General features: G+C 38.7%; 1 protein-coding gene across 1 annotated transcript in view; it reads left to right on the plus strand.

Annotated features, from left to right (window-relative positions):
• The window catches only part of LOC309556020 (dynein axonemal heavy chain 5-like), a 468,481-nt gene that overhangs the window by 91,575 nt on the left and 351,256 nt on the right, over nt 1-25,650 (plus strand). The window contains exons 23-26 of the mRNA XM_082258288.1: nt 8,331-8,418; nt 12,237-12,360; nt 17,910-18,076; nt 24,600-24,692. Coding sequence (XP_082114414.1) covers nt 8,331-8,418; nt 12,237-12,360; nt 17,910-18,076; nt 24,600-24,692 — 472 coding nt within the window. The remainder of the gene's footprint in view (nt 1-8,330; nt 8,419-12,236; nt 12,361-17,909; nt 18,077-24,599; nt 24,693-25,650) is intronic.

Consider the following 25,650-nt stretch of genomic DNA (forward strand, 5'->3'; position numbering starts at 1 on the left):
GAACTTCAGGCCCTCAGGCCACCCTCATGAAGTCTGTTTCTGATTGTTTGGGCAGAGTTTTTCATACCAGTGGTGGCCTGCTGGTGGTCATTTTGTAGGGCTCTGGCAGTGCTCATCCTGTTCCTCCTTGCACAAAGGAACAGATGCCAGTTCTGCTGATGGGTTAATGACCTTCTACGGCCCCATCCAGCTCTCCTAGAGTAACTGCTTCTCTCCTGGAACGTCCTCCATGCTCTTGAGACTGTGCTGGGAGAAACCTTCTGGCAATGGCACGTATTGATGTGCCATCCTGGAGGAGTTGGACTGCCTTTGCAACCTCTATAGGATCCAGGTATCGCCTCATGCTATCAGTAGTGACACTGACCCTAGCCATATAAACTTTGGCAGCAACACAGAATTGGCCCAAAAACATAGAAAAGAGCACTTTCAACAACTCTAGTAAGCCATATATTTACAAAAAATAAAATTTTTATGAAAGTAAGGCATAATGGATTTAGTAAAGGAGCTTGGATTACCAAACATCAGAAGATCTCGATTTGAGAAGGTAGCCTTCGAATACAGATCACTGTAAAAAATGTTAGATTAAAAAATATTTTTTTTGCAAAAGAAAAACAACAAACATGGTTAAAAGTAAAGTATTACAAGGAAAAGAGCTGAAACAACCATTAACCACTGACACATGTGATAAATGTTACCGAACAATCCAAAAAATATCACATTCAGTATTTAATGTTAAATTCTTAGCGAATTGAACTTTCACAAGTGATTTATCGCAATGCGTTATTTTACCGCATTTTATTTGCCGTTATTAAAATGTTAGTGAATTGACCCCAAGTGTTATTTCTGTCTACTACTTTGTTACTCTGCTATCCGCATGAATCGGAGAAGTATTCCTGACATCAAGAGAAAAAAAGGTGACCGGGGAGGGAGCCCCAGCTGAGTGACAGCCTCAGCTCTGTTCCTCTGTGCTGTGTGAAGTAGGGGTGTTCCCTCCAATCAGCTTTCAGAGCTCTCCTCACTGAATTCTGCAGAGTGTAGCTTCAGCTTTCTGCCCCTTTATAAATTTTGGAGCTCAGGATTTCTCTGCAGGCTCTGCTAATGCTGTATAAATCCCTGCACGAGCAGTGAGAGGGATGTGAGCTGTATGCAAATCTTACACATCCTGTATAACATGTCTGACCTGATGGGGATCTGCTGCAGTTTTCTATATTGAAAATTGCCTTATTCCCCCCTGTTACAGTGCCTTGCGAAAGTATTCGGCCCCCTTGAACTTTGCCACATTTCAGGCTTCAAACATAAAGATATAAAACTGTAATTTTTTGTGAAGAATTAAACACAAATGTGGGACACAATCATGAAGAAGAACGAAATTTATTGGATATTTTAAACTTTGTTAACAAATAAAAACTGAAAAATTGGGCGTGCAAAATTATTCAGCCCCTTTACTTTCAGTGCAACAAACTCCCTCCAGAAGTTCAGTGAGGATCTCTGAATGATCCAATGTTGACCTAAATGACTAATGATGATAAATGGAATCCACCTGTGTGTAATCAAGTCTCCGTATAAATGCACCTGCACTGTGATAGTCTCAGAGGTCCGTTTAAAGCGCAGAGAGCATCATGAAGAACAAGGAACACACCAGGCAGGTCCGAGATACTGTTGTGTAGAAGTTTAAAGCCGGATTTGGATACTAAAAGATTTTCCAAGCTTCAAACATCCCAAGGAGCACTGTGCAAGCGATAATATTGAAATGGTAGGAGTATCAGACCACTGCAAATCTACGAAGATCTGGCCGTCCCTCTAAACTTTCAGCTCATACAAGGAGAAGACTGATCAGAGATGCAGCCAAGAGGCCCATGATCACTCTGGATGAACTGCAGAGATCTACAGCTGAGGTGGGAGACTCTGTCCATAGGACAACAATCAGTCGTATACTGTACTTCACAAATCTGGCCTTCATGGAAGAGTGGCAAGAAGAAAGCCATTTCTTAAAGATATCCATAAAAGAGTGTTGTTTAAAGTTTGCCACAAGTCACCTGGGAGACACACCAAGCATGTGGAAGAAGGTGCTCTGGTCAGATGAAACCAAAATCAAACTTTTTGGCAACAATGCAAAACGTTATGTTTGGCGTAAAAGCAACACAGCTCATCACCCTGAACACACCATCCCCACTGTCAAACATGGTGGTGGCAGCATCATGGTTTGGGCCTGCTTTTCTTCAGCAGGGACAGGGAAGGTGGTTAAAATTGATGGGAAGCTGGATGGAGCCAAATACAGGACCATTCTGGAAGAAAACCTGATGGAGTCTGCAAAAGACCTGAGACTGAGATGGAGATTTGTCTTCCAACAAGACAATGATCCAAAGCATAAAGCAAAATCTACAATTGAATGGTTCACAAATAAACATATCCAGGTGTTAGAATGGCCAAGTCAAAGTCCAGACCTGAATCCAATCGAGAATCTGTGGAAAGAACTGAAAACTGCTGTTCACAAACACTCTCCATCCAACCTTACTGAGCTCAAGCTGTTTTGCAAGGAGGAATGGGCAAAAATTTCAGTCTCTCGATGTGCAAAACTGATGGAGACATACTCCAAGCGACTTACAGCTGTAATTGCAGCAAAAGGTGGCACTACAAAGTATTAACTTAAGGGGGCTGAATAATTTTGCACGCCCAAGTTTGAAGTATCCAATAAATTTCGTTCCACTTCATGATTGTGTCCCACTTGTTGTTGATTCTTCACAAAAAATTACAGTTTTATATCTTTATGTTTGAAGCCTGAAATGTGGCAAAAGGTTGCAAAGTTCAAGGGGGCCGAATACTTTCGCAAGGCACTGTAATTAGGTGCAAGCCCAGCGACAGTTTCTATTTCACTCTGAAATGTAAAACTACTGCTGGTGGTTCAAATCAACCTAAAACAGGTCTATTAGCTTTGTTATTGTGGCGCAGGAAGCTTAGGTACTTCCCCATATTGTGTTTAAAGGCGTACATTTGTTTAAGTGTGAACCTTGCACTAATACATTTCTTCTTTGTGAGTGGACTTTTATAACTTCTTTGATTGTGTGATAACATTAGACACAAATATCTCCTTTTTGTTATTTTAAAAGGTCAGTTTTTTTCAGCAGTATCTGCATTCCAGTTCTGTGTGATTGTAAAGGTAAAATAAACATGACAAGGAACATGCTTAGGAGCATTTTCAAGGTTTTATTTTTTGTCAGTACAAGTTTAGCCCATCATTTTGCATTGCAGTAATGCAATTTCTGTGAAATAATTACAAAAATAAACAAAGCTATTTTCAACAGCAAGAGTAAAGATGGATAAACAATAAAGTTATTGGAAGATAGAAGAGAAAGAAATTTTGGACTTTATTGGTACCGGTATTAAAAATGTATATTTTATTGAAAAAATCACAAGAAAATATTTTAAACAAAGACAGAAAAGAAATATACAGAAATAATACACATACAATTTACATACAATAAAATCAGGCGGCAAAGCCTCAAAACCATGTGCAAATGAAATCGCGCAGCCTACTAGGTAAATATAGTTGTAACAACAATCACATATATCACAGAGTAACCTGTATTCATAAGGCGGCCATAGAGAGGGATGGTAACCGTCTCCAAAGGTCGTCTGTACGATATGAATGAACAGATGTTGAGTTAAATCCCAGTTGCCCTACATGTTTCGCTTAACATAGTAAGCTTCTTCTGGAGCATGTGGTATAAGCAAACATCTGAAAGGAGGTTCAGGTGGTAAAACTTTATAATGAGCTGAGCCTGGTAGGCTATAGAGAGTAACGAGGGGGTCGGTACGTTGTGGTTGGAGCAAACTGCCTAATGTATACGCCAAGAATAACATGGAGATTAGTACGTCATATAACATAGGTCCTGATAGAATTATGGACACCCTGTCATGGACACCCAATAAAACATAATAATAATAGAGGGGCCGGAAGGAAGAAGACCCCATGGCCTTCAAATCCAAACAGAGGAAGGCGAGGTGGGTACACCTCATATGCCTGAGACCCTGGTAAGTTAGGCACAGATTTGCTCCAGGTCCAACGACCACACATACACCCCCCCAGATGGGGATACCGCCAACCACTTATACTTATACTTGGCGGTATCCCCATCCGGGGGGGTGTATGTGTGGTCGTTGGACCTGGAACAAATCTGTGCCTAACTTACCAGGGTCTCAGGCATATGAGGTGTACCCACCTCGCCTTCCTCTGTTTGGATTTGAAGGCCGTGGGGTCTTCTTCCTTCCGGCCCCTCTATTATTATTATGTTTTATTGGGTGTCCATGACAGGGTGTCCATAATTCTATCAGGACCTATGTTATATGGCGTACTAATCTCCATGTTATTCTTGGCGTATACATTAGGCAGTTTGCTCAAACCACAACGTACCGACCCCCTCGTTACTCTCTATAGCCTACCAGGCTCAGCTCATTATAAAGTTTTACCACCTGAACCTCCTTTCAGATGTTTGCTTATACCACGTGCTCCAGAAGAAGCTTACTATGTTAAGCGAAACATGTAGGGCAACTGGGATTTAACTCAACATCTGTTCATTCATATCGTACAGACGACCTTTGGAGATGGTTACCATCCCTCTCTATGGCCGCCTTATGAATACAGGTTACTCTGTGATATATGTGATTGTTGTTACAACTATATTTACCTAGTAGGCTGTGCGATTTCATTTGCACATGGTTTTGAGGCTTTGCCGCCTGATTTTATTGTATGTAAATTGTATGTGTATTATTTCTGTATATTTCTTTTCTGTCTTTGTTTAAAATATTTTCTTGTGATTTTTTCAATAAAATATACATTTTTAATACCGGTGCCAATAAAGTCCAAAATTTCTTTCTCTTCTATCTTCCAATTCCATTATTAAGGATGTGGCACCTATAACTTTTTTTGCGCCTAGGTATCCTGCGACCTAGGAGCGCATATACAAACTATTGGATAAACAATAAATGTGAAGCATAAAAAATAATTAACAGAATCATGTAGGTAGGTGTTCCTGGAGTCCCTGCAAGTCCCAATCATCTTAACCATTTTCAAAGCACAGTATTCTCTTATTAAATCTACAGCACTGTGGTCTATCTCTATATATAATTCGACTAAGAAATTAAAAACATTCACTCCTAGCTAAGGTCCAATAGATGTAAAGGGTAGCAAAGAAAGGCAAAGGTCTATTTTTGTTTATGTGATGCAAAGGGCAAGGATGTGCAGTAACCTACAGTAGACAGTTAAAATACCACTTTCAGCAGTTTAGCATAGTCCTACAAATAAAATATGACTTTTTATTAAAAGGAAAACTATAGAATTTTTGATTTAATGTATTTTTTTACATAGAGGTATGCATGCTAAATGGCCAACCTAAGAAAGAAATAATGAGATTTTTATTTCAGCAGTCTAGTCTTTATTAATGGAGGCAGGCTAACTATGTCTTACATAAAGATGGGCATTAAAGGAAGATTCTATTAATCTGTATATAGTACAAGGATGGAAATACAGTAGAGCAAGATGTAAAAGCATTACATCTCTAAAAAGTTATGTTAAATATTACAATAATCAAATGTATGTTAATTGACAAATCACGTTTAGGGTTTAGGTTAATTTTTTTGTTTTTCATTTTTTAAGGTTAGCCTAATGCACTCCAGAATGTAATTTTTTTCCTCCCTGCACTCATCTTCCCCCTCCTCAACACAGTATATAAAAGCTTTTTTTTTCATTACGGCTATGCCCCCTATGCCAAGGTGAGAATGACATGTCACTTTTCCTGTAGCCTTCTGGGATGTCCCCATCACATATCCTAGGAGGCTGCAGGAGCAGGGACACAAAGTGGTCAGAGGGCAGACCTGGCTGCATGCCATCAGGGACTGGCTACAAGAACCCAGAAGAGATCGCAGGTTCCCAATTATGTAAAAAGTCGGTGTGAGACCCGACATGCGGCAGCACGATAATTCTAGATTTGCTGATCAGGTGAGTATATTTTTCTAAAGAGAACCATGCATAATGGGTAAGAGTGGATAGGGAAAAAACCCAAGGACCTAAAGTTCCTGTCTAAGTATTAAAAGGTAATTTTAAGAGTTACATTAAGGCTTAACATTAGTTAAGAGTTATAGGTCAATTTTTTGAGGTGGCTTAAGGGTATTTCCAAGTGAAGCAGCACAGTATTGATCACTGAACCGGTTGGTGGCAGGTGTTAGACTGGCTCAGCAGCACTCCGGGGGGTGAGGGCAAGGTCAATTGTACCAAAGGTTTAGGGGAACATGTGATTTATTACACCGTCTTACACATGAAGGTGCTGGTACATGGCTAGTCAGGCACTTGTTGTTGTCATGAGGCAGGGAAGACAATTACCAGCTGTGTAATGCTCCCAATGTGTGAACTGCAGGTTACCCAGGGCTTTCCCTCTCTCTGAGGCCCAACAAAGTGTTTGAAAAGCAAAGGGAAATTGAGTATGGGCAGTTGGTGATGCCTGCATTAAAGTAAACCTGTTACTTTGCCACGAGGGCTTTTGTCTTGGGTGATAAAGTACCTTGTTCTGGCTCTGTTTGCCATTCATGAAAAACAGAAGCTATATAATTAAAAATGCTTTTACAATCCAGCTATATTAGTGTAGCCCTTTCTTGGCGGGTTATGACAATTGGCCATCCCCAAACAGGATATTGCACTTATCCTGTAAGTCAGGGATCCTCAAACTACGGCCCTCCAGCTGTTGCGGAACTACACATCCCATGAGGCATTGGAAAACTCTGACATTCACAGACATGACTAGGCATGATGGGAGTTGTAGTTCCTGAACAACTGGAGGGCCATAGTTTGAAGACCCTTGCTGTAAGTAAATAAGAGAACACAAGGGGAAGAGTGGGTTTAATAATAAACTTGGCAGTTTCTCCACCCTAGACAGGACTTCTCTGAACTGAGCAAGTTCCCGTCCTGGGAAATAATGAGAGAAGAAGAAATACTGCAACTAGTATATAACATTAACCATAAGTATATATAATAGCTGCAAACCACTATAGAAAGAATACAATCTTTATGTAAAAAAAAAAAAAAAAAAAGTTTTAGTTGAGGATTTGTCAACATATATTGACAGCATTGCAGTATTACTATAAAGTGGTCGTACAATACATGAACCTTTAAAAAAGTTTATAGAGGGTACAATATACTTTTGAATGAAAGGATGTAATGTATGTAGAAAGAATACCACGTTTTGTATATACGAAACAACAATAAACAATAGTAAACATTGTATCGCTAAAAGGGTGCCGGGGGTTTTCCTTTCCTGGTGAAGTAGGAGATATAGTGGGATTTGGGTGGAGCAAAGGGCCCCCACCATATCAGCCTATTTGAAGTGAATACAATTAATTGGACGACAAAAGAGAAGAGAAAAGAGACAAAAAGAGAACTTGTGGTGGGGCCTTGTTAAGAGTGACTTTGTTGGAAAATGAACTTGGGGAAGTGAAAAAAAATGGGGGTAGCAAGAAGGGGACAAGATTTTCCCCTGGGTAGAGGGGTACTGGCACTTCCTTTGGAGGTAGGTGTCTAGGTTTTCAAAGAGGTGTCATTTCCTTTACAGGGCTTTAGGTTGTTGGTTGCAATAGAGGTATTTTATTTTATATAAATCTGAATCTTTGAAGAGGATCTAATAATACAAGCTTTATATAAGAAGAGATCAATAACAGTACATACATCCAGTGTGCAAACATGTGTTATCAGCAAAGGGGCTACTAGGAGTCCTAGTAGAATTGTACACATGTGCCTAGTTATATATATATATATAGTTATTAATATACATACCTTCAGATTATTGTTGTAGCAAAGTCCAGTTGCAGGGGCCCCTGAGAATAATGGGGCATCTGTCTATGTGTTGGACACCTGGCACTGGAACTCAGAGTCAGCCTATCTACTATATGCTAGAGTCCCTCCCTAGGAGTGTATAATAGTCTCTTCTTGTCCAGTATTTAGTAGCATGGACAGGGCATGGGGCTGAATCTTTCTCTCTCTCCACACTTCTCCTTCCAAGCTCTCAAAGCCAATGACCCAGGGGCAGGAAGTACATGCATAATATAGTTATAGGCATTTACAGGCATTTACAAATTCAGACAGTAGAGGGCCGTAGATACCTACATTAGAAAAATAAGTATTGTAAAGACTGCAACACTCAAAAGCCACCTGCAAGAGAAGAAAATCTGTTGTATTTGAAAAACCAAGACACCAAAATATCTCCCTATACTGTACATGTATACATTGCAATAGTTTTGATGTTCTCATTAAGTTTACCCTTTCTTTCTATTATGATAAATTATAGGCAAAGCAAGCAAGTCGAGCTATGTTTGTATGAAATGATTGAAGCCCTAAAGAATAAGCTAAAACCTTCGGACAGGAACAGTCTACAGGTAATCAATTAATCAATGTTGTTTCATCTTATAAATTGGTGACATCTGCATACACTGTTTCAGTGAGGAGCACTGATATGATTAGGCTTGGTAAATATATGAAAGTGTTGTGAATAGGTTCACATTGATTAGTACTGATCAGCACAATCTAAATTAGTGGTCAGGTATCAAGCAGGTATTATTTTCCTTTCATATGATTCTCTAACAAATGAATTCTAGTTAGGACTTAGGAGGTCTACAAACCACCTACTGTTACTATATGGAAATAATTAAGGTGTCCTCCTTTCCATTAATAAAGCAATTGGTGTCAATCACAGACTTTTTAGTATAATTTTGCATTTATCTTTAACAGCTGCAGTACTCCTGGAATACAAGGCATTTACAAATACAGGCCAATAAATTAGACGGTGACTATATTTAATGAACTGACCTTTGACAAATGTAGAGCAGCAGTAACACTTACCATCTTCTACACTTCCTGAACACTGTATTCTTAATCACCCACATTTAGCACAAATGCTACTTGCTGTAAGGCAGGTTTAAATATAAAAATCCTTTACTTCACTTATCGTGAAATAAAACGTGTCTATGTAAGTGAAATACAATAATAATCAAGTCCCAAAAAAATATTGTTTTGAATCCAAAAGAGAATATTCCCTATATCAGTGGTCCTCAACCCTGGTCCTCAGGGCCCACTAACAGGCCAGGTTTGCAAGATAACTGAAATCCATCCCAGGTGATATCATTTGCTGCTCAGTGATTGCAGTACTCTAGTCTGCATCTCCCCAAGGAAATACTTAAAATCTGGCCTGTTAGTGGGCCCTGGGGACCGGAGTTGAGGACCACTGCCCTATATCACCAAATTATGAGTCCTGTGTTCTCTTATGCTTGAAATCTTCAGATATATCCATCTTTTCACCATTCTTATCCCTCAAGTGGAAAGGAGGCCTAGCAGAGTCTAATGACCTATTATATAAAGTGAGTCATACAATGTTTTTCCGTATAGTCTTAGTTCACTCCAAACTCTATGGTAATCCTTTCTCTGAGGTACGTCTTCATCTCTTCTACATTGTCACGATGGCATGTATCATAAGAAGAAAAAAGACCTCAGAGTGTAGAAAATCCATTTGCAAATAAATTCAAATGAGCATACAATTTACTCATAAGCATAGGTCATTCACAACTTTCAACCCCTATATAATCAAGCAGGTAGAACACTTACAGGAAAAAAATGACCCAGTAGACATATGTAGGTCAATAACGCATTTCATAAGATGTTCGTTTATAAAATCCTCAATTATGTAAATAGGTAGGTAAAGGTAGGAATTAACATCAAGAGACTAACTGTGTGCCTAAAAAGTGTACTGCATGTACTATGTGCTTCTTTGCAGGGAGAAGAAACAGCCAGATTGCTGCTTTGCGTACAGAGTCCTGTATTTTTGGACACGGCCGATCAGCAGGTCCTAGCCATAAATCATTGGCTGACACCTGCTAACAAATTTACTCTGTGTCTAACCACAGTGTGGAACAGCAGGGGGCGCATGCATGTGTACCCCAAGCCCGGAAGCAAGCTGGCAACAAATACGTAGCTGAGCCTGCAGTTGCCGTTCGCTCACAGTAAATGTACTGTGACCTAGCGGCAAGTAGTTAAACTCAACTTCCAAACGCATTATTATATACACTTACACAATAATCCACATACGCCATCTCTTTAAAATTATCAGTCACAAATACGGAAGCTTGCTGTGCAATTTCAGTGGGCTGTCCCTTTAAGGACCAGATCACCCATGCTCATATTGGACAAAGGCTTACCAAAAGTATCCTTATAGTAGTGGCTCAATCAGAGTCCTTTTGGCATGCCGCTCTTGATGTTAACCACTTAAGCCCCGGAGGATTTTCCTGCTCAAAGACCAGTGCCTTTTTTGCGATTCAGCACTGCGTGACTTTAACAGACAATTGCGTGGTCGCGCGACCGTATACCCAAATGAAATTGACGTCCTTTTTTTCCCCACAAACAGAGCTTTCTTTTGGTGGTATTTGATTACCTGTGCGATTTTTACTTTTTGCGCTATAAACAAGAAAAGAGCGACAATTTTGAAAAAATAACAATATTTTTCACATTTTTTTAATATGAAATTCCCAAAAAAATAAATGTAAAAATCAAAATTTTTTAACATTTTAGGCCAATTTGTTTTCTGCTACATATGTTTGGTAAAAAAAAATTGCAATAAGCGTATTTTGATTGGTTTGTGCAAAAGTTATTGCGTTTACTAACTAACTTATTTATGTTATTATTATTGTTTTTTTTTAACTAGCGGACCCCTGACTAACATTTTTGACACTTTTGGGGGTACCAGTGACATTTCTACAGTAATCAGTGCTATACATATTCACTGTTACTGTACAAATGACACTGACAGGGAAGGGGTTAACTTTATTAGTGATCAAGGGGTTAAGTGTGTCCCTAGGGGCGTGATTCTAACTGTAAAGGGGCGTGGCTAGTGATGTGACCACAGAGACATACGATCCTACATAGCAGGATCATGTAGTCTCTGCAGTTAGATCAGGGAGAATGACAGGCGGCTTTGTTTACATTAGCCGCCTGCCTTTCTCTCTCTCCACCGGGAGATCGCGGGTGACCAGCGGACATCGGAGCCACCGGTCAGTCGCGCGGACATGTCAGGGAGCGAGCTGGGGCAGGGGCGCGCCCCCGGCGGTGCGCCCTTGCCCCATAGAGGCTCCTAGGCGAGCGACATAGCCCTACGTCGGTTTGCTTGTACGGGGCTGACTGCCGCAGTAAATAGTGGTGCGGCTGTCGGCAAGCAGTTAAAGAGCCCTCCTAAGATTGTTCCTCAGGACCCACGGGTACAATTTCTCAAATATGCTCCCTCCAGTTCAATGCGGTTCAAAAAGAAAACCCCCCACGGCGTAGTATTTATATTAAGACCATAAAGTGATTTATTAAATATACTCACAAACAGGTAAAATTAGCAGAACCCCTTTAAAACACTATGAAATATACAAATTCTGGGTTCAGTGTGATATCACTTCCCATCGACATGCGTTTTGCCATGTGACTTCCTCCTGAGATTTATAAGGCAGGCTTACATTTTTCAGAGTTTTACATTCAGGAAATGTAAATATTGATGCATCCTATACTCATGGACATAAAATGTAATCTATTGCAGCTTACCAGTCCCTAGATGTGGTGCCTTCATATTTTTCATTTTTTTTTTCCTTTAATTACACAATTTAACACCATTCTGTCTTAGGGTAAAAGGGATCATTCACAATGCTGTATCTATGAAGAAGCTGCGTTATCACCCTGAGACAGGACTACAGAAATCTCTTCCTTCCCTTCTGTATTATATACAGTAGATAGATAATTTTTAGTTCATAGAGATAACTGAGAAAAATGCGGGACATTTATCAAAGCTGGAGCAGAAGGAATCTTTGCATGGTAACCAATCAGCTTCTATCTTTCATTTTGAAAGCTTAATTGAACAAACTGAAGATAGAAGCTGATGCCATGCAGCTCCAGATCCTGTCTGCTACAGTTTTGATAAAAAAAAAAAACGATAAAACAGTGGCACAGGCAGAGCACACAGTTACCAGCTGTAAACATTTCTGGCAAAATCAACAGGTATTTTTCGCATTTCTCAATCAAATAAAACAAACCTTTTTCAGTGGTATATTTAACTGACCAAAAGGACCAAATAAGAGAAGTTTATTGATAAGGTTTACATTATACACTGTACATATCCTTTATGACAATTTTATTTTTGCATTTTTGTTTATTTTATATGATTCTGTTGCAGGACTCGTTTGCTTGTTTGCATTTTGATGCTAAACAAAAAACTCGCTGTCAGGAATGTCTTCCTTGTAGTTACTATAATGTGATGGGTTTTTTATGTCAGAAAAACACAGACTCCTTTGTGAAATGTAAGTGCCAAAGTTTTTATTTTTTATTTTTTTATTATTAAAGTCTTTAATAATATGCGTTGATAACTGTACCCCATTTAGTGCCAACGTTTTTCTTCCCTTATTTGTATGCACATGGAATTTTGTAATAGGTCCTGGGTTCACAGGAATTTCTAAATAAAAGTATTAAGGCAACTGCTCTGACAAAGACAATGCTTTACATATTGATATGAGTAATAAATACTTTTTTTTTTTTTTTATGTGTGGATGTTTGCGGTGCACTCATTTCTCATCATCCTTGCCAATTCTTGAAATACTTCATGTAGTTTTGATAGATGGCGTGCCCCCTAATTGAGGGGAACCAACACAGGCAGTTTTGATGATATTTAATAGCCCACAATTTTTAATTTTTTTTATACAGCACAAAATGAAGAAAATGTATTTGCTAATTACAGCATCCCTAAAATCATGGAATAATCACTAGGAATCAGGAATGTGCAATGGGGTTGATTTACTAAAACTGGAAAGTGCAAAATCTGGTGCACCTGTGCATGGTAGTCAATCAGCTTCCAACTTCAGCATAACTCAGCCCCTTGCTTGCACCTCCTCTCTGATTATGCCAGATAACCTTCTCTTGAATGGGGCATTAGGAATGCAAGGTCATATCCTGGAAAAATTGTCAATTTCTGAACAGATGGCCACCTTCATTGCATAACTAATGAGAGAGTTTTTGAAGTGGAGGCAAAGATAAAGTCGGAAGTGAGACGGCTTGGTCTAAATCATTACCTCGGCCCCGTAAAATCTGTGAAAGGGAACTTAATTAGGGCGTCGTCCTTTCTCGCATACAAGTTTACAACTGGTAAATAATGCCTCGTACACACGTACCGATCGTCGGCCGTCTTTTGTCCAGGGCTGTCCTGTCCGCTGAAAAGTGCAAAAGACTGCACAAGAATTTTGTCCGCCGACTGCAGAAGTGATGTCATGTGATGGTTAACTTTCCCTGTGTTTTTTCTTCTCTGAGCATGCCCAGTCTTGCAAATCTGCTGATTGTCGGCCGAATTCTGTACTGACTGGCGAACAATCGGCCGTTCTGGTGTTGGCCAACAAAAATTTTAATGCCTGCACGACAGATTCTTTTCAGCCGAAAGTGCGATGTCGGCTGTCGGAAGCATCATACTAACAAGCCGAAAATCGGCCGATCGGTCGTCGGCCGAATATTTACGGGCGACAATCGGTACGTGTGTACGGGGCTTAACAGAACATCTTTAGGGACACACACATGTTTAGGCCAACCTAACATTCCTGCACTTCAAAAAGTAATTGGTAAATCAATTATTTCTTACACTAAAACCCGCAAACTGCATTCACACAAATTGGCACAGTACATCTTACATCTAACTATATTAAAAAAACAAAACCCAATATCTCATAAGTATATATATATATATATATATATATATATATATATATATACACACACATCTATTTACAGTTGCTAATGGAGATTACACATAAACTCATAAGGCAACTGATGCCTCCTTGTGGCCAGTAAAATGAGGCCACACCTAAAATAATGGTTTATGTGTAATCTTTTTTAATATTTGGAGCTTTTGTCATTGTTTTCTGCAAAAATAATTAAAAAATCTATTTGAAAAGACCCTTTAAACCCTCCATGTCTACAGTCCACATTTCTGGATCTCAGTATCGGCAGTTCATCACTTGTTATGGATGTAATGACTCCATAATAAGAATAAGAGACAAAACAACCAAAAAAAAAAAAAAAATGACGATCTTAGTTCTCAACAGTCCAAAAATAATAGTACAAAAGTCCATAATGCGAATCTGGTCAATTTGCTCTTGCTTCTGGGACAGCCTTCAATGGGGATTACAATTGGATACAGAATATTCAGCAACATGCTTTGGACTAGCTTTCCTGGCTTTCTGAGATTATACCTAATTAATGTGGACCCAGGTATCCTGAAGGGTGCTTCTAAGACATGTTCATTCAAATAAATGCTTATCTTGTAATTCTGAGTAGTAAGGACCTTTGTTTAGAATTGCTTTAGATGTACTGCAACATAATAATGAGACCCTCTCCCATTGACACGTTTAACATCTGAGGTGCTCTCAGATTTTCATCACCCATCCTTATTCATCCATTGTCATATGCCTGCAGATAACTCTGCCATGCCTTGTGCTGGTTACCACTGTGTGTGTGTATGTGTGACCCTTCAAGTCTCCAGGGGGGATTTGTTGCCATCAAAACTCACCACAACTCCTTTTACTGAAACTGTGTTTAGTTTTACAAACCCTGATGGGCTAAAACCTTGGCTGGTGCCACACATTTGTGCATGTAGTTTTGTCCTTTGTTACCGTGTGTAGCTACTGTAGGAGTCATGTCTTTAACAGGCTGAGGAAGAGGTCATACCTTTTGCAGGCCCAGAACAGAGTAGGCAGTGTGGACCACAAAGACAAAATAACTTGATTTCAGAATGTGGATACGTGTGATGTCACCAGTTACTCGTGGCTTCAGGAATAATCAAACTAAATTACTCTTAAGTAGAGCTGTACTATACTATACCTGCTATTTTCCAATCACTATGAGTCTCATGATTCCCAGTATATCTATATGATATTCAAGCTATAGTTTTCGAACTTAGTTATGGCCCAAAAAAAAAAAAAAAAAAAGCTCAATGACCACATATGATGACTGCCACATATTAGGACTGTAAAGAGGACTGTGTGTAATATGTACAAAAAAATAGTCGCATGCCTTTTGCCAAACCCTGGTGTTAATGTTACTGTTGTCATAGTTGGTTGTCATAGTTGGTAATAGCTAAATTACAAAAGGGAGCTTCAATAAATGTATATAAAACAATTATACAATGTTGGAAGGGAAAACAAAAACTGTTGGAAGTTGGCCCAAACACAAAATGCTATATTGAAGCTTTAATGTTTTGTATCAGCATTTTTAAATGTTTTAAATGTTCTCAATATAATGTTTCCCCCATACTCCCCTCCTTTTTATTTTTATTTATTTCACCATAGCAAAACCAAACTTAAGAATCATCCACAAATAAAGGTGATAAAGGAAAGAAAGAGAAATAGTTAAAAAAAAAATGAAAATAAAAAAATAAATAAAAAAAGTACAAATGTATTGCTGCCTCAACATGACATTTGCCCTACACCTTTCTCTTTAAATTGTTAAAGAGCATTGAATCTGTATTCATTTTCAAAAAACACAATTCAAACTGCTTCCAAACATTGCAGCTATACAAAAAACACTCCCTCTCTGGTAGTGATTAACATATTAATTGATGCTTTTTTAAAAGAAATGTGTAAGTCAGGCAAAAAAAAAAAAAAAAAAAAAAAATGAACGTACAGAGAGAGCAATGTAAGCTCTGGTTAACGAAAGAGACCAAAAGAAAATATTACATTTTAGAATTTAGATTGACCTGACTGCAATTACTCAAATTCAGAGGCTTCTCCTTAAAACAACAAAAAAACCTATGCTTTAAGGTCCTCTATGTTTTTTTTTTCCTCTAAAGTATGTTGCCAAGTCTGGGTCATATCTGCCGTATCCACTGATGTTTTTTTGTGTATTTTCCCTAAAATACTAAGAAACCATTATTAACACCTCACTCTACCACTCTGAGAGGTTCTTAATGTACTAAACTAGTAGTGGATGCTTGGAACAGACTTCCAGCAGAGGTAATGAGTCAGTCAAAAGTAAGCACATTCAAAAATTTAAAGACCCACCCACATATCTATACTCTGACAAAAAAAATGTTATAGAAAAAAACTTGTTGAATTTCTAAATACTTGAAGTCTAGAACAACAACATGTAAACATATAACCTTCACACACATTTAGTGCCGGTTCACATTTGTGTGATCACAGAGATAGCATGTAATTCGGAGCGCACTGCTCCTAAAATGACATGCGATCTCTGTGCAGTGCAAATTCAGCCATACAGTTTATATGGCTGAATTCGCACCGCAATCGCACCCAACTCGCACAGGACCCTTTTTTTTTGTCCACAGCAGAATCGGATCGCATGGTGGTTCACACAAGTGCCATCCAATTCTGTGCGAACTTTCAGATCGCACTGCAATATGCGATCTGATCTGGGGGTGTCGTTAACTTTTAATTGACACCCCCAGCATATCGCATATGGCAGTGTGAACTGCCAGGGGTGCGGATGCAATGCGGGAACACGCTGTATATTCGCAGCGTTCCCGCATCGCACAAATGTGAACCGGCACTAACAGGACATGAGTCAATTTTGAAGGAAAAACATTATTATTTTTATGTACTTTCTGAGTGTCAGAGTGAATGAAAACTTCGCTCTGAGCCCCAGGGAAAGACGGAAAAAAAAATTCCTACAGTTTCTGCGAGTTATGGTGATTGAGATCACATATCTGTGCACAGGTTATTGAAAATTTAGAAATGTTTTGGTACCAGTACTGAGCTCATTACAAATGGAAAATAAGTAAAAGCATGCATGTTACGTGATCACATTTCTTATTGATGGCCATTAAACAATGGTGTGGTCACATTAACGTGCATGCTCAACAGCCCCTTTAACGCATATGGACTGTTTGTCCATTTTTTCATCCATCTGTTGATGGAAGATAAATGGACATCAATGCATCTCTATGGAAAATGGATGTAAACGGATGATCATCCATTTATATCAGTTTACATCCGCTTCTGACAACATCCTTTTTTAAAGCAGATCAAATTTTGTTCCAGTAAAATAACACAACGGACAAAAAAAACTGATGTAAATGGACAAATGGTCTGTTTTTGAATCAGTCTTTGCATTGGTAGTGGATTTAAAAAAAAACTGATGAGCAACTGATGTAAACTTCATCCGTTTTTTTAAATTCTTTTTTTTTAAAAAGTGACTGACCTGAAATGAATGTAAGTGTAAGTGTAAAAGGGGCCTTAGCCTGGTTCCCACCTATGCTTTTTTGATGCTTTTTACAGAAACGCACAACAATTAATTTATCGTAGTTTCCCATGGGACAAGTATCTATGCTTTTTTTAGCTGCTGCATTTTTGGAAAGGGTCAGGGACTTTTTTTAAAATGCAAACTGTGCTTTTTTGGTTCAATAGACTTCAATGTTGAAGCTGCAGAAAAGTATGTAGTGCATTTTTGCTGTGATCTTGCATAAAGCTGCAAGATGCATAAAAAAAAACATGTCAAAGACGCATGTAAAAAAATGCAAAAAGCTCTGCAAAAACGGATCAAAAGCAAACTGCATAGGTGTGAACTGAGCCCAACAAATGAACCTGAACCTGGAAGCTGATTGGTTTCTATGCAGAGCTGCACCAGATTTTGCACTGTCCAACTTTAGTAAATCAATCCCAATGTTAATACCTTGTTTTTTAAAGATGCTATTTGTTTCCTATGTAAACAAGACCTAAGAAGCTAAAAAGCATTTCCATAACTTAGTTTATCTTTAAATCTATTAAATTTCTGAATACAGTGATAGGTAAATATGCATGCCTCTCTGGAATGCACATATATTAGTCATGTTTTGTTTCCTTTTCTTATTTTATAGGCACAAAAGTTTCATTAGACACTTTAAAACGCAGATTGCACACAGTCAGTTCTAAATATCAGACGACAAAGCTCACAAAAGATCATACCTCAAACCCACTTTTCAAAGCTGAGATCCATCTTGCCATTCCAAATGTTGTCATGCGACCTAGTTTGGAAGACATACAGGTAAGAAAATGTTTGAATATTTTTTTCACTGTGTGAAATGTTTTTGTAAACAATCTTACATTATTGTGTAGCTGTACAACCTATAAAAAGTAAGGCTGGTGAGCAGAAGGCACCACAGCAAAAATTTAATTGGCCTAGACATAACAGGTGCCCTGGACTGCTCCTATACCAATCCTATACTGCATTATACCACTGTCCTTAAGTGCACTAACACTCTTAAAGGACCCTAATGAAAGCTGGCAGAAGATCTCAAAGTAACTGCCTCTGCCTTAAAATTATTCTGCAAGCTCCCTTTTGGGGTTAATCTTCAGGTGCTGAATACTGGGTACAGAGAGGTTAACATATATACCTGGGGATTGAGCACTATGGAGGCAATGAACATGTGATGAGGACTGGGTGTTGAAGGTTTATAACATATGCACAGAGAAATGGGCATTTAGGGGTTAACACACTTGGGTTAGGCACTATAGGATGCTTATATGCATCCTATACATTAATGTACAGTTAATAAATATTTGTCATGCATTGGTTGAGCCACATGCTTTTGAATCAAATCACATACACTGCAGACAGGTCACTAAATGGTTAATGTTTCTAAAGCTGGCCATACATGATTTGAAATTCATCCAGTTCAGCAGGAACTGGCAGAATAATGATCCATATATGGGACTTTGGTTGAATAGAAGTCAATCTATTGATGAACTTCTATTCAACTGCCCTGTCAGATTTCTCCTGCTTGGTCACGGATGGCAAGGAAGTTTCCCCACTTTCAGAATACAGTAGCTCAGTGGAGAGGATTCCTCTCGTTCACATCAAGTATGTGGATGGGGGAATTGGGTCAGTTTTTTTTCGTTCCACCAACCATCAACCCAAATGGTTCTTCTGGGGTGGCTGATGACTGAGAGGTTAATGCACATAAACTGCAGACTGCTCACTAATAGGTTAATAGTCATACTCTGCTGATGTAAAACTCCTAGAGAGCTTTGTGTACTAGAGAACTATCTCTTTGCTGATAGATACTAAGGAGTATGTGCTGAAAGTAGGATACAGGGGGAAGACCATTGTGTGTTGAATACATTTTTACTGCAAAAAAACAAAACAAAAACCTGATGGTGATTAATCCTTTTACTGCCAGGTCAATACAGCATACAGATCTACAGCACTGCCTGCAGCTGGCCATGTCCATACGCCGTACGGCCCTTATTTCTCCCTCTCCTCTAAGCTCATGGTCACTTTAATGACCATGAACTTATAACAGAATTGTTCAGCAGACTCTACTGAACAATTCTATAACTTTGATCACAATCCGCTGATCAGAGTTATTAAAATGTGACTGCCTCCCCCCCCTCATGCTGCCTTTTTCCTGTCCCTAGCCTCTTCACATCCCGCCCTATCCCTGCCACCTAGAACTACTCCCCCACTCTCCTTTTTTAAGCCCGTCATCCCCCTTCTTCACCTCCAGCACTGATTCTCCCCCCACACCCGATCCGACCACCCCCCGCAAACCTGATCCCCTACAGCTACCTTTAGAAGCTGGCATTCTTTCTCTGCTGCTCCCGCTGGCTTCAAGTGCTGCTGGGGCTTGGAGGGGATCTCCGCATGTCCCCTCCACTACTGATGGCTCCTATGTCCACTGACAGCTGTTCATAGTTAACTGAGAGTTTACTATGTGTCAGACTGTCAGTCTATACAGATTCCTTATTCATTCATGTAAAGTGCTGCAGAGAAAGGGACTTTTGTAAATTTTTTTTGTACACTTTGCCATTTATGAATCCATCCAACGAATGATTTTAGTGTATTTTTAGCGAAAATTTTGGTTTGATAAACATTTGCGCAACGGGTCCTTAAAAATCAGTAGCACCTTTTTATTCTACTGCCCATGTGCTTTCAGAAAATATATGGTTGGGGGGGGGGGGGTCTTTTACAAACTCTGAAAGCTGTAAGTAAAAAAGGAAAACCTCCAGAGTTTTAGAGAAATTTCTACGTACGTCCGTTTTTCACTATTTCTCAAAAAGGCACAATTTGAAACTTGCAAATATTTGTTATTTATTAACTCAATACAGGTTTAGCTTTTATATTTAGCAGGAATTTTGTAAACTTTGCTGTGTTTGTATCCGCTAATAATGATTTTAGTGCATTTTTAGCGAAAATATTGTTTTGGTAAACATTTGCGCAAATATTGCGGGGCCTTGAAAATCAGTAGCACCTTCCATTTGTTCCACTCGCCCTTTGCTTTCAGAAAATGCATCGGTTGGGGGGTCTTTTAAAAACTCTGAAAGCTGAAAGTGAAAAATAAAAACCTCCAGATTTTTTAGAGAAATATGGTAATTTATAGTACTTTCAATTTTTACCATTTCGCAAAAAGGTGCAATTTGAAATTTACAAATATTTGTTATTTATTAAATCAGTACAGGTTAAGCTTTTATATTTAGTAGAAATTTTGCAAAATGTGCTGTGTTCTGTATTTTTTAGTGTATGTTTAGTGAAAATATTGCTTTGGTAAACATATCGTGGGGCCTTAAAATCAGTAACATCTTCTTTTTATTCTACAGGTCATGCGATTTCAGAAAATATATGGTTTGGGGGGGGGGGGGGTCTTTAACAAATTATGAAAGCAGTAAGGGAAAAATAAAAAAGCAATGGAAAAATTGCAAAAATGGCCTGGCCAAGTTTAAAAGTGGCGCACAGGACCTGGCAGCGAAAGTGTTAAACTGGCTATAAACTAGTAGGATTTCCTTTGAAATTTTTCATTTTAAGAAGGTTGAGTAAGCCTCAAAATTTTCGGAGAAATTTGTAAATTTCCATTTTTGTGTATGTTATTTTCACCATTTTGCAAAAAGGTGCAATATAAAATTTAGAAATAGCGGTTATTTTTTACCTCAATACAGGTTAGCTTTTATATTTAGAAGGAATTTTGTAAAACTGGCTGTGTTTTTTTTCTGCTAATAATTATTTTAGTGTATTTTTAGCCAAAATATTGTTTTGATAAACATTTGCGCAAATATCATTAACCTCCCTGGCGGTATCCCCGAGCGTGACTCGGGGTGGATTTTTTAGTCCAGGATCGGTATCCCCGAGTCACACTCGGGGTAGATATGCAGAGAGCGCAGAGGTGTCTCTTACCTTCTCCTGGAGATCTAGTGATGATCTCTCATTGCTGTGACCGCCAGCCGAGAGTCCCGCCGCTCGTCCGTCGGTCTGATGACTTCCTAGCTCCGTTCCCTGCAGCAAACACATAACACATTTTATATTACTGTATATATATATATATATATATATATATATATATATATATATATATATATATATATATATATATATATATATATGTATATATATATATATATGTATATGTGTGTATATATATATATATGTATGTACACATATGTATATATATATATATATAAAATTATATTATTGATTTGATTATAATTCATGCGTTATATATTATATATACAGTGCCTTGTGAAAGTATTCGGCCCCCTTGAACTTTGCAAACTTTTGCCACATTTCAGGCTTCAAACATAAAGATATAAAACTGTAATTTTATGTGAAGAATCAACAACAAGTGGGACACAATCATGAAGTGGAACGAAATTTATTGGATATTTCAAACTTTTTTAACAAATAAAAAACTGAAAAATTGGGCGTGCAAAATTATTTAGCCCCCTTAAATTAATACTTTGTAGTGCCACCTTTTGCTGCGATTAAAGCTTTAAGTCGCTTGGGGTATGTCTCTATCAGTTTTGCACATCGAGAGAATTTTTGCCCATTCCTCCTTGCAAAATAGCTCGAGCTCAGTGAGGTTGGATGGAGAGCGTTTGTGAACAGCAGTTTTCAGTTCCTTCCACAGATTCTCGATTGGATTCAGGTCTGGACTATGACTTGGCCATTCTAACACCTGGATATGTTTATTTGTGAACCATTCCATTGTAGATTTTGCTTTATGTTTTGGATCATTGTCTTGTTGGAAGACAAATCTCCGTCCCAGTCTCAGGTCTTTTGCAGACTCCATCAGGTTTTTTTCCAGAATGGTCCTGTATTTGGCTCCATCCATCTTCCCATCAATTGTAACCATCTTCCCTGTCCCTGCTGAAGAAAAGGAGGCCCAAACCATGATGCTGCCACCACCATGTTTGACAGTGGGGATGGTGTGTTCAGGGTGATGAGCTGTGTTGCTTTTACGCCAAACATAACGTTTTGCATTGTTACCAAAAAGTTTGATTTTGGTTTCACCTGACCAGAGCACCTTCCACATGTTTGGTGTGTCTCCCAGGTGGCTTGTGGCAAACTTTAAAAGACACTTTTTATAGATATCTTTTAAGAAATGGCTTTCTTCTTGCCACTCTTCCATAAAGGCCAGATTTGTGCAGTATACGACTAATTGTTGTCTTATGGACAGAGTGTCCCACCTCAGCTGTAGATCTCTGCAGTTCATCCAGAGTGATCATGGGCCTCTTGGCTGCATCTGTGATCAGTCTTCTCCTTGTATGAGCTGAAAGTTTAGAGGGACGGCCAGGTCTTCGTAGATTTGCAGTGGTCTGATACTCCTTCCATTTCAATATTATCGCTTGCACAGTGCTCCTTTGGGATGTTTAAAGCTTGGGAAATCTTTTTGTATCCAAATCCGGCTTTAAACTTCTCCACAACAGTATCTCGGACCTGCCTGGTGTGTTCCTTGTTCTTCATGATGCTCTCTGTGCTTTAAATGGACCTCTGAGACTATCACAGTGCAGGTGCATTTATACGGAGACTTGATACCACACAGGTGGATTCTATTTATCATCATTAGTCATTTAGGTCAACATTGGATCATTCAGAGATCCTCACTGAACTTCTGGAGAGAGTTTGCTGCGCTGAAAGTAAAGGGGCTGAATAATTTTGCACGCCCAATTTTTCAGTTTTCTATTTGTTAACAAAGTTTGAAACATCCAATAAATTTTGTTCCACTTCATGATTGTGTCCCACTTGTTGTTGATTCTTCACAAAAATTACAGTTTTATATCTTTATGTTTGAAGCCTGAAATGTGGCAAAAGGTTGCAAAGTTAAAGGGGGCCGAATACTTTCGCAAGGCACTGTGTATGTATATATATATATATATATATATATATATATATATATATATATATATGTGTGTGTGTGTATAGTGTATATATATACAGTATACAGTATACACACACACACACACATATATATATATATATATATATATATATATATATATATATATATATATAATATATAACGCATGAATTATAATCTAATCAATAATATAATTTTATTATATATATTATATAATAAAATCATATTATTGATTCGATTATAATTCATGCGTTTGTGTTTCAAATTTATCACATCTGGGATGTCTACTAGAGTCTTGTTTTGGTCAGGTTTAAGTCAGTAATTACTAAGAATTGTAGGCCTATAATACATAACGCCAAATTTCCATGAAAAAAATTGTACCGCTTCTGGTACATAATTCCTGACATAATCATACCGCCAGGGAGGTTAAAGTGTTAAAACTGGCCATGAGCTAGTAGAATTTCCTTTGAAATGTTTCATTTTAAGAAGAATTGTTTGTTTTTCTAACTGTAAGTGGATCAAATCAACATTCTTTTTTAACTGTAGTAATGAGAAAATGTGAATGAGCAGGATGAAAAACGAACTGACCAATTTCTAACAGTGTATGTGGTTTTTGTTTAGGAAATGACATTCATTCGAAAATCTAATCTTATAAGCATACAACATTTTTAAGTACTTTCAAACTACATTCGTCAAGTAATTTAATGTGCTGAGAATTTTTGTATAAATGTTTTTAAACCATAAGGCATCATTTAGACATGTATTTGGGGGGCAGTAAAAATGCCCAGTGGCCCAGTGGAGCCACGTTCCCCCTCTCCCTTAAATGTTATCGGACAGGGGTGTTTACATGTCCTATTAACAAAAGAATGTCTGCATCTACTAGTTAAAGCGGAGTTCCAGCCATTTACTCACCTGTCCAACGGTCCAGCGATGCGGCCGCCGGAAGCCTCGATCCTCTCCCACGGCGCCGGCATCACTGCTGTGGGCACCCGGCTGTTACAGTTTGCGGCTTCACAGCCGGGTGCCCACTGCGCATGCGCGAGTCGCGCTGCGCGCCGTGATTGGCCGGCAATCTTCTGGGACCTCTGACGTGTCCCAGAAGATTGCAGGGAGGGAGGGGGAGAGGAGAACTTCCGCTCAGGGCGCCGCGGCGCTCCGAGCGGAAGTGGGAGCGGGTACCTGTCAAAACTAGGTACCCGCTCCCCCCCCCAAAAAATGACATGCCAAATGTGGCATGTCGGGGGGTCAGGACTCCCTAAAGCGGAAGTTCCACTTTTGGGTGGAACTCCGCTTTAATATACATACAGTAAGGATTACTAACTGAATAAAGTTTACAGTATGGATGTGTATTATTCAGTGTCTTTTTTTTTTTGTACATGATTACTGCATTTTTTACAAGCCATGTTCAATTCTTCAAGGTGATTTTCTGTTCTTTTTCAGAGTGCAGTGAACAAAGCTATAAATATTATATTGTCAGCAGCCAAGGACATTCCTCTTTGGAATTTTGCACATCTACATCACAAACAACAACAGGTAATGTTATACAGTGCCTTTGCTAATGCATATAAAAGCTGATGGTTCTGATGGCAGTGTCATGAACTTATGCTCAGTTAAGATCAATTTTTTTTTTTTTTTTAACAAACTAAGTCTTCTTCAATTAAACTTGCACTTATGGTCTTACATTTTCTAAATGCAGGAGAAGTTCTCTGGGAGGAATAAACAACTTCCTTGATCGCGTTTTCCAGTCTTTAAAAATGTTATGCCTTCAAGCAAATTTATTTGCATTTAGACATGTTTACATCAGTATAGCTTAGTTTTAAAGAGGATCTTCACCCTGGAAAAAAACAAAAGTACAGTATTTGTAGCTGCTGACTTTCATTAAAAAGACACTTACTGTCCAGGGATCCTGCGTCGTCCTCAAACGGGCTTGTTTTTCGCCAGTCTTCAGGTCCCTGGCGACGGAATGTTTACTGTGGAAAGCCAGCCGTGACTCCTTGTGGCTTCACAGCTGGCTTTCCACTGCGCATGCATGAGCTGCGCTTTGTGAATGGTCCCGAAGCCTTCTGGGTACTGTGACATATCCCAGAAGGTTGTGTGCAAAAAACATTTTTTTGTGCCAAATGTGGTAGAGGAGGCGGCGAGAGAGGAACATAAAGCAGAACTACCCCATAAGGTGAAGTTCCGCTTTAAAGTGGAAGTAAACCCTCTTATCTTTTTCAGACAAGGAAGCTGCCATTTGGCCTCTGTTTAATCTTCAACTGCCATGATGCTGATCAGTTATGACACCAGCCATTGGATGATTTGACAGTTGGTTGAGAGCACAGGCAATGTGACAGTTACATTTCCAGGAAGTTATTTTTTGCCAGGAATGTAAATGTTTTTTTTAAACTGTTAAATCAATGGGTTTACTTCCGCTTTAAGTTTCTAATTGGATTCTGGATGCATAGAGTTCTATTTTCTCTAAACACAGTTAAACTAAACTGCCCTAAAT

This window comes from Pelophylax lessonae (genome assembly GCF_965119305.1).
Source record: "Pelophylax lessonae genome assembly, chromosome: 5".
Classification (NCBI taxonomy): domain Eukaryota; kingdom Metazoa; phylum Chordata; class Amphibia; order Anura; family Ranidae; genus Pelophylax; species Pelophylax lessonae.